The 10650-nt window shown below is 44.0% G+C and overlaps 1 protein-coding gene across 1 annotated transcript in view; it reads left to right on the top strand.

Annotated features, from left to right (window-relative positions):
• The first annotated feature begins 3261 nt into the window (after positions 1-3261).
• The window catches only part of LOC123775366 (vacuolar protein sorting 13C), a 115501-nt gene continuing 108112 nt past the window's right edge, over positions 3262-10650 (top strand). The window contains 1 exon segment of the mRNA XM_045770512.2: positions 3262-3641. Coding sequence (XP_045626468.2) covers positions 3545-3641 — 97 coding nt within the window. The 5' untranslated portion in view covers positions 3262-3544.

The raw sequence follows: 10650 nt of genomic DNA, 5'->3' as shown, positions 1-10650 counted from the left end.
CAAGCTGGCTTTTAATTAAAGTCCAGCAGAGTTTTGGCATTTACGGCTTCGACGGGTAGGCAGTTCCATGGGTTTTTAACCCTGTGAGTGAAAAAGCATCTCCTGTTCGCAGTGCTAGTTGAGCGTGAAACCGCTGCTTCTTGTTCTGCGTTACATCTGATCTTATGAAAAAGTTGTCCGGAGCAACATCCTCCAAATTGTTCAGTATTGAACGTTTCGATGAGATCAGCCCTATCATGTTGAAACCCGTTCTCGCACTTGCCTACAGTCAATATTGGCTTATTTAATAAGTGCATATGTGACATACTAATTGATTGCCATACTAATTGTTTAGCCTTGTGGCCCTCAATCTGTCATCGCATGAGAGTTGGCTTGCTTCTGGAATTATTTTTGTTGCCCGGTGTTGAACTTTCTCCAATGAAACAATGTTTTTTTCTGAAGATAAGGTATCCATGTCTCCATGTAATGGTGGGTGCACATCGAAGCTGGCTTCGGTATGCGATTGAATGACTACATTCTTTTCCATATAGTCAAAGATACCATACCATCGACCATTCCGAAATGACAGAACAACAAGAGCACGTGGGGTAATGCTATATGTGAAAGAAGACCTGTATGCAATCTAAATGAGGAATTGAACACCATGGAATCCTCAGAGTCTGTATGGTGCAAAATACAAGCTCAAGACAGTAGCAAACTGATAGTGGGAGTATGCCAGTATGTTGCCTGGTGTTGCACTTTCTCCAGAGCAGTTATATGTCCTACTGAAGATGAGTCTCCCATGCTTGGATACAGTAATCGAAATGGGGGCACAAGAGGTTTATAAAATTAAATCACTACCTTCTTTTCCTTACTTATATTGGTGAAAATGCTACCTTGGGTAAAATAACAATTAACACAGTAACATTGAATGTGGTTAACACTGAGTTGCCGGGTGGGGGACCAGCGGAGCCCCCTACCCCACCTTTAGAAGGCACCTTAGTTCGCTTAGACTTTGCTAAGGCTTTTTGACAAGGTACTACATGAAAGACTAGTAAGAAAGCTATAAGCACATGAAATAAATTGGAGAATACTGGAATGGATAAAAAATGGGTCGTGCAAAATGGTAATGAATATGACTGGAGAAATGTGGTAAGTGGGGTACCACAAGTGTCTATTTTTGGGCCAATCCTTTTTGTCATGTACATCAATGACAGATGAGAATATTACAAACCACTTCATCAAATATGCAGATGACACTAATATTTATGCTAAGGTGGGTAGTGAAAATTATTTTGAGACCTTACAAAGAAATCTACATGAACTCCACAAACTGTCAGAAGACTGGTAAATGCCTTTTAATGTCGATAAGTGCAAAACCTTGTATGTGGGGAATAACAATCTACGTCAGAACTACCAAATTAACAGCATTACCTTACAACAGATTGATGAAGAAAAGGACCTTGGAGTCAGAATCCATCAGTCGCAGAAAGTTGCACAAGTGTGAGCGACAGTAAAAAAAAAAATAAGCTAACCAAACCCTAGGAATAATCAAGCGTACCTTTACCTTTGAGGAAACGAAGGTAGTCATTTAAGTGTATAAGTCTCTGGTGCGCCCCGACCTGGATTATTGCATCTAGGCATGGAGATAACTTCAAAAAGACATAGCTGCTCTGGAGAAAGAGCAACACCAGGCAAAATAAAATGTGGAATGACCTTCCCAATCTCGTCAAAGACTGCCCCTCTCTTAAGCAGTTAAGAGAGAAACTAAGTACTACCTAATGAACTCCATGTAACCTACCTTACCTCCTAAATGTAAACCTATGTCTTGCTATTATCAAACATTAATACTTAATGATTATTGCCCGAAACGCTATACGTATTTGTGGCTTTAGGTATTGTATGTACTAGCTCTATCAATAAATCCAACATTTTGTTTATAACTCATCTTCTATGTATGTACTTTTTACCTGAATAAACATTTTTATTTTTTATTTTGAATACCAAAACTCTGCTGAATTTTAAAATCCAGCTCCAGAACATCATCAGGACAAATGGGGGAACCTCTGACAAGCCGCCGGCTTCCTGTCCAGTATACCTAGGATTATTATGGGCATTCCAATCTCTGATGTAATAGCCGCAATATTTCAGGAAATTAGGGAACACAGAAGAGCAGTTACTGACACACAAAGGCCAAAAAGCACGAGTATAAAAGAGCTATGACATTTTTAGAACCGAGAATTATATGTATGGGCAGCATAAAACATCCACTAGACAGTGTGACATTGTAATTGCCAGAATTAGGCTGGGATATCGATATTTGTGGCAGGTGGCTGGAGGTAATGAACCTCCCAATGGTGAGCATTCCAGTTGTAAACTATGTGAACAAGAGCTGGGACATACTCTCCAACACTATATCTGTGATTGCCCTGTTATAAGTGACTTCAATGGTATGAGGTACTTTGAGCTCTGTAATTACTTCATACACTCAGGAATATTGGCAGATATTCTTGTGCTGTACCCAGATTTTGCTAGTGGAGGCTAATAGATCAGCCTTAAATTTCATGCTCTCCAGATTTTTAGTCAGAGTTGATTTACTTTTGTATCGAGGCTGGTATTGTCTCCCCTGATTCCATGAATGACTAACCATGCTGTGAGATGGGAATATTAGATAAACTTATAGCTAGTTTTTTATGTACACTGTGTTGTTGTTGTGTTGATTTAGGGGCGACGACGATCGTGGGATCGGATATAGAATAAAGTAGCAGCTGTATACCTGTGTATAAAGTAGCTGTGTATACCTAAGCTTGTTAATAATAATAATCAAAATATATGCTTGTTATTAATAAAAAAAGGTAAACTGTTTATTTTATTTTATTTAGATATACAAGAAGGTATATTGGGTTGTGAATGTACATAACATTGGTATTCTTACATCATTACAATGACAATAACATGCATAGCGTTTCGGGAAGGTCCTTAACCTAACAGATAAAGTAAATTCATGAATTTTTGTACTCTTGCTTAAATAATAATACTAATTATTATTATTGTTTAAATAATTAGTATAGTAATAATTATTATTATTATCAATGTTAACTTTATCCAAATGTATTGCCATACCATAAGAGATAATTCAACATTAATAAATAACTAAAAGTAATCGTAATACTTACAAGTTTGATTAATACAATAATATACCAATAAATAGAAGAATAACAGGTGCTTTTCGAGTTCGTCATAAAGTGTAAAGATAAGATAGGAAGAGTTAGGAGTAACGTGAAGGGAGGGGTGGTGTAGGGGATGGATGTGGCAATAGTGAGCGGCGCCATAAACAGTCGCAGCTGATGGTGACTGTTGGTCCAGCTCCCACCCAAGACTGTCACTCAATGCTGTCACTGCCTGGACTGTCACACTCGCTGCTGTAACGCCCTGGACTGTGACACTCACCGTTATTTGGCTGTGCAAGCGGTGAAGAGTGAGGCGGCTCCCCTGACACTCGTGCAGCCATCAGGAGAAAACCTTCCCTCCTCGCAGACGATGACCAGTTGACACCATAGTCACAATGTTCGAGTCTCTCGTGTCGGAGCTCCTCAACCGGGTCCTTGGCACCTACATCGAGAACCTCGATGGCTCTAAGCTCAAGTTGAGTATCTGGGGAGGTGAGTTGTTGATGGCTGTGGCTCCTGGTATGTGGGGGAGGTGAGTTGATGTGGCTCCTGGTATCTGGGGAGACGAGTTGATGGCAGTGGCTCCTGGTATCTGGGGAGACGAGTTGATGGCAGTGGCTCCTGGTATCTGGGGAGGTTAGTTGATGGCTGTGGCTCCTGGTATCTGGGGAGGTTAGTTGATGGCTGTGGCTCCTGGTATCTGGGGAGGTTAGTTGATGGCTGTGGCTCCTGGTATCTGGGGAGACAAGTTAATGCCAGTGGCTCCTGGTATCTGGGGAGATGAGTTGATGGCTGTGGCTCCTAGTATCTGGGGAGATGAGTTGATGGCTGTGGCTCCTGGTATCTAGGGAGGTTAGTTGATGGCTGTGGCTCCTGGTATCTGGGGAGGTTAGTTGATGGCTGTGGCTCCTGGTATCTGGGGAGGTTAGTTGATGGCTGTGGCTCCTGGTATCTGGGGAGGTTAGTTGATGGCTGTGGCTCCTGGTATCTGGGGAGGTTAGTTGATGGCTGTGGCTCCTGGTGTCTGGGAGGTTAGTTGATGGCTGTGGCTCCTGGTATCTGGGGAGGTTAGTTGATGGCTGTGGCTCCTAGTATCTGGGGAGATGAGTTGATGGCTGTGGCTCCTGGTATCTGCGGAGGTTAGTTGATGGCTGTGGCTCCTGGTATCTGGGGAGGTTAGTTGATGGCTGTGGCTCCTGGTATCTGGGGAGGTTAGTTGATGGCTGTGGCTCCTGGTATCTGGGGAGGTGAGTTGATGTGGCTCCTAGTATCTGGGGAGGTGAGTTGATGTGGCTCCTAGTATCTGGGGAGGTGGGTTGATGTGGCTCCTAGTATCTGGGGAGGTGGGTTGATGTGGCTCCTAGTATCTGGGGAGGTGAGTTGATGTGGCTCCTAGTATCTGGGGAGGTGAGTTGATGGCTGTGGCTCCTAGTATCTGGGGAGGCAAGTTGATGGCTGTGGCTCTGCAGTAACTATTTCACCATCCATGTATTTAAAAGCAATTATGAAATTGAAAAGCATATCATATGCTCCTCACACAATGTCCTTTGTATTCCTCTGGTGACAGCTTACTGTCCAGAACCACCCCTAGATATCTTACTTTGTTTGAGTTCTTTAATTTCTTTACACATGATTTGTAGATTGTGTGGTAGCTATTTTCTATTCCAAGTTCAATAACATGGAATTTATTCACACTGAATTCCAGTTGCCACATGGTGCTTCATACTTATTTTATCTATGTAATTTAAAAGGGCATGCCAATCATTTGTCTTTTCTTCTCTAATAGCTTAGCATCGTCAGCAAACATGTTCATACAAGTCTGTGTTCCTTCCGATAGGTCGTTTATGTAGACGGTGAATATTACAGGTGCAAGAACTGATCCCTGTGGTACTCTGTCAGCAACACTCCTCCAGTCAGATACAGTACATTAACTGATTACTACATATCTTTCTGGCAGTTCAAAAATTTTTCATCCATGTCAACAATCTCCCTGTCAACCTCTCCAGTATGTTCGTTTCCAAAAAGCACCCTCTTGTGGGATGCCCAACCACTTGGGCTGGACGGTAGAGTGATGGTCCTGCTTCATGCAGGTCGACGTTCAATTCTCTACCATCCACAAGTGGTTGGGCACCATTCCTTCCTCCAAGTCCCAACCAAAATCCTTACCCCCATCCAAGTACTATATAGTCATAATGGCTGGCACTTTCTCCTGATAGTTCCCTGTCCTTCTTTTGTGGGACTGTCAAAAATATTTATTTAGGTCCTGATAAAAAGTCAATCCAACTATCTCTTTCCTGTAGAATCTCTGTGTCTATCATAAAAACTAAGTAGATTTGTTACACAGGATCTTGTTCAAAACCTATATTATGTCTGTTATACCATTTCTCTCCCAGCTATTCTATGCATTTGGTTTTAACTACTGTACTTTTTTCTAGTGTTTTGACTATCATTGTTGTCAGGGATGCGGGTCTATACTTTATATTTATGGTCGAAAATATGCCCGGGTCTATATTTGTGCCCAAAATGCTGTGCGTATTACAGTAGTGGCTTTAGGCATAATATATATGGCACTTGCTTATCCAGAAATCCAACATTCTGCTTATAACTCATTTTGTATATACTGTATGTACTTTTCCCTGATTAAACATTATCATAATTAAACCCTTCTCTACTACCATTTTTGTAGAATGGAACTGTTTGCGTTTTTCCATATAGAACTGTATTTGCTAAGATTTGCTAAGGATATAATAGGCCTATGTGGATGTAATGGAGTTTACCTTGATCCTTGAAAAAAAATCTACTCGTTAGTTTCTAATGCTGTTAATCATTACTTACTTACTAGATAAATACGGTTATCGTCATATGACGATTTGTATAATTATTGCTTGGGTTTTACCTGTATGATGCAAATAAGGATATAGTTGGTCTATGTGGATGAAATGGAGTTTTCCTTGACCTTGGTAAAAATCCTGCTCTTCATAGTACTAAATCCTGTTAGTCACTAGATTACTAGGTGAATGCGTTTGTCATTTGACGATTATCGTCTGTTGGTGCACATTGATGGCTGGTGTGCTGGCACATATGGTATATACTATGCCTATGCCATATGGTGCCAGTTAGGCCACATGTCATCGCCCAGAACCCAACACCATTTAATATTATGTTCATATCCTATTCACTGCTCTATATGCTTGCAATAGAGTATACCAGGTAAACCAACCAATCAATTAAAACATTATCATGTGTTGTTTGAATTATGTGATTTATAAAGTTATTCAACACGCATGTTCTTGTAAATAAAGAGAAACAAGTGGTGCAACATTGGAGGATAACACAGGAAGTGTCAGCAAAGTCGAGCACAAGGCATTGACAGGCACCAGACACAGCCACCATCACCATCATCCTGAGCGCCTCCACCCAATAAAATGAAAAATATTCACCTATTTTTGTGTTTTTCTTACATGTTTAATACAAATTAATAAATCTGTAATAAAAGATTGTTATTTTTTATTTGTTTGCACATAGGCAGGTATGACCATTTTTCCATAGCTGCTGTCCAAGGGCTAAGTAAAAATTGTCACAAAATTTTACATTCATTCCCTCTTACCTGACTTTAAATAATCGTTCGCAAAACAGTTTTATTGTGCTAAGAACAATAAAGAATAATTGTTCTTTGATTTTACTGCTCTAATGTGATTTTTTTTATTATTTGGAAAGGTTTTCCCAATACTGTATTTGAGACATGAAATAATGTTCCCCAAAATTTTTAGAAAAATCAAAGATTTGGTCATTTTGGCACTTACATGCAAAAATGTTGCCCACCTAGGCTCTTTGCTTCTGGTATTTTTTATGCATCTTTATTGCCATCTCTATGGCGAGCAGGTGGCTAATTTGATGGCGTCCCATCTACGGTTGTCTTCTCAGTGGTAGTACAGTATGTGGTTTCTTGCTCTTTTTGTAATGTCATTTCTCTTTGTTGTTGCTCTTTGGTTTCTGAGCATGTTGTTTCTTCCCATTCTTGACTGTTTCTTGAGTGGCACTTGATGCTGAATACTGTCGCCACTTTTTGTGCAGTGTTGGCAGACCCACTGTTGTTTGTTTCAATAGATATGGCCTCGGTACTGTTTCGTAAGCTTTCTCGAGCATTGTTTCACCTCTGGCCTGCTCATGCACTGCTTGCACACTTGGTCTTTAGATCTCCTTCTTGCTTTTCTTTTAGGTTTATGGTGTCCCCTTCAGTCTGGGATTCTTTTTCAAAGTGTTTTTTGGTGGGGGGTGGGGTGCCCATGTCCTGAAGCCACCGTCTCTGATGAAGATGGCATCACTCGTGGAGTTCTCTGACCTACCGGAGACTCGGAGCACGAACCTAGTTCCTTCAGAGGTGCTGGGAGCCATGGCATTTATGTTTTACCCCTTAGACAGCAGTTATCGTCATTTATTGATTCACGGGTAATGCAGTTATCATCATACAACGATTTTAACAATTACTGTCTGGGTTTTACATGTATGATGCATATATGGATATAATAGCTCTCTGTGAATGTAATGGAATTTACCTTGACCTATGGAAAAAAAATCCTGCAACCATTTCATGTGTGTGTGCCACATTGGTGGCTTACTCCTTTCTTTCAATTTATACTCCCAGCCCATGTGGTGCCAATTAGGCTGTATGTCATCGCCCAGAACCCAACACCATTCTATGTTATGTTCACATCCTTTTCACTATATTGGCTGTATTGGATTATACCAGGTAAACCACTCAACAATTGAATTGGGTTATTGAAACAATTGTTGTTATATGAATTATTTGATTTATCAAGTTATCCAGCGCACGCGCACACACACACACATTGTAAATGAAGAAAATCAAGGGATAAACAAACAGTGAAACATCTGAGGATAACACAGGAAGCATCCATCAGTCAGGCACTGGGTGCCACACACCTATACCCCTCCCCCATCCCTGTATGAGTTGTATTTGTCTGTGGCATCCCCAGGATGTGGCACACTCCACACACTTTTTTAACACACTCCTACTATGTTGCTATTATTACTTCAAACACTCATCATCAGATTCCTGTGACTAAATCATAAATATGAATAATTTTCTACAAGATTTTTAAAAGGAACTTGAAGTCACTTTGCATAATGTGTAGATTCAGAAACCTTGGCTGTATGTTCTGAATGTCTGCCTCCTTATGTGAGCATAATGCTAGCATCATAACTAGCATTGTGTTCACTGATATCTGAACCTTGTACGTAATTTTTATTAGTCAGGATCATCTATGACACCTATCTCAAAATAATTCCAGTTACTTTATTCATGATTATTAAGTGGTGCTGTGGGCCCCGACTTGTACAGCTGTGCTCCGAGCTGCAGCTGCATGCACCAGCCTTGGTTGCTGGTGCTGACAGGCACCGCTGGTCTTTCCTGGACACAGTCGAGATTCGAATGCAGCTCGAGTGTGCTTGAGCTGCATTCTGATTGGTTAACAGAAGACATGGGTGTGCTAGGGTTGTGTGCCAGTAGACCTCTTGTGGGGGTTTTGGCCTTGGCAGCTCTACCAAAGCTGTATGCTCCTATTGTTGGAGGCTGTGGCTACATTCTTTACTGTTCTGCTCGTGTGTTGGTAGGCTGTGCTGGCTGTTTCTTTATATTTGTCTTGGGGGGGCCCTTGCCCTTCTTTATGCCTCTCATTTTCGTTGGTTTCTTTGGAGCACCCCATTTTGCCCCTGCTGCAACTGCTGGGTGTGGGCTACATTTACCCTGGGGTACATCTACCAAAGTCTTAACTGGATTAGCACTTAACTCGGGCAGCTACTGAGTGGCCCCAACAGATTAATTTTTTTTTTAAATGTTGGCCTAATAAAAAATGATAAATTTAATTTATAAATATATTCAATACCTTAGAAACATTTGTCTATATTATTGAGCTATTAGGGCTTTATTTTAAAGTATTAATGCAGTTAGTGAAAACTGGATTGTGCTTTTTTTTACCTTTTAAAATTGAATTCAAGCATTTGATTGATAGATATGAAAAGAGGATTTTCTTATTACAAGCCAATAAAAATGAGGGTTAAAAAGTTTTGAGCATAAGATGGGTGTAAGGGGTAAGGAGGTGACCTTCAGCACAAGGGAGGAATGGCCGAGTGACATGGAAGGATCAATGATCTGCAATGCACCAACTTCTGCTATAGTGGCTAAGCTGTGGATGCATTCCTCCCTCCCTGTGGCAGCCCCCTCCCTCCCTGTGGCAGCCCCTTTCCTTCCTTCCCACCCTCCCTGTGGCAGGCCCCTCCCTCCCTGTGGCAGCCCCTTTCCTTCCCACCCTCCCTGTGGCAGCCCCCCCTCCCTCCCTGTGGCAGCCCCTTTCCTTCCCACCCTCCCTGTGGCAGCCCCCCCTCCCTCCCTGTGGCAGCCCCTTTCCTTCCCACCCTCCCTGTGGCAGCCCCTTTCCTTCCCACCCTCCCTGTGGCAGCCCCCCATCCCTCCCTGTGGCAGCCCCCCCCCACCCTCCCTGTGGCAGCCCCCCCACCCTCCCTGTGGCAGCCCCCCATCCCTCCTTGTGGCAGTCCCCACCCTCCCTGTGGCAGCCCCCCATCCCTCCTTGTGGCAGCCCCCTCCCACCCTGTGGCAGCCCCTCTGCCTTCTTCCCCTCTCTCCCCCTGTGGTAGCCCATCTCCTTCCCTTCCTCCCTACCCTCATTGTGGCAGCCCCTCTCCTATCTTCTCTCCCTCCCCTCACTGTGGCAGCCCTTTCCTTCCCCTCTCACTGTGGCAGCCCTTTCCTTACCCCTCACTGTGGCAGCCCTTTCCTTCCCCTCTCACTGTGGCAGCCCTTTCCTTCCCCTCTCACTGTGGCAGCCCTTTCCTTCCCCCCACACTGTGGCAGCCCTTTCCTTCCCCTCTCACTGTGGCAGCCCTTTCCTTCCCCCCTCACTGTGGCAGCCCTTTCCTTCCCCTCTCACTGTGGCAGCCCTTTCCTTCCCCTCTCACTGTGGCAGCCCTTTCCTTCCCCCCCACACTGTGGCAGCCCTTTCCTTCCCCCTCACTGTGGCAGCCCTTTCCTTCCCCCTCACTGTGGCAGCCCTTTCCTTCCCCCTCACTGTGGCAGCCCTTTCCTTCCCCCTCACTGTGGCAGCCCTTTCCTTTCCCCTCACTGTGGCAGCCCTTTCCTTCCCTCCTCACTGTGGCAGCCCCCTCTCCTTTCCCCCTCACTGTGGCAGCCCCTCTCCTTTCCCCCCTCACTGGGGCAGCCCCTCTCCTTTCCCCCCCCCCTCACTGGGGCAGCCCCTCTCCTTCCCCCCCCTCACTGGAGCAGCCCCTCTCGTTTCCCCCTCACTGTGGCAGCCCCTCTCCTTCTCCCCCCCCTCACTGGGGCAGCCCCTCTCCTTCTCCCCCCCCTCACTGGGGCAGCCCCTCTCCTTTCCCCCCCTCACTGGGGCAGCCCCGCTCCTTTCCTCCCCCTCACTGGGGCAGCCCCGCTCCTTTCCCCCCCTCA

Source organism: Procambarus clarkii, chromosome 70, assembly GCF_040958095.1.
Source record: "Procambarus clarkii isolate CNS0578487 chromosome 70, FALCON_Pclarkii_2.0, whole genome shotgun sequence".
Lineage (NCBI taxonomy): Eukaryota > Metazoa > Arthropoda > Malacostraca > Decapoda > Cambaridae > Procambarus > Procambarus clarkii.
The sequence above is the reverse complement of the archived record's forward strand: the minus strand, read 5'-3'. Positions and strand labels throughout refer to the sequence as shown.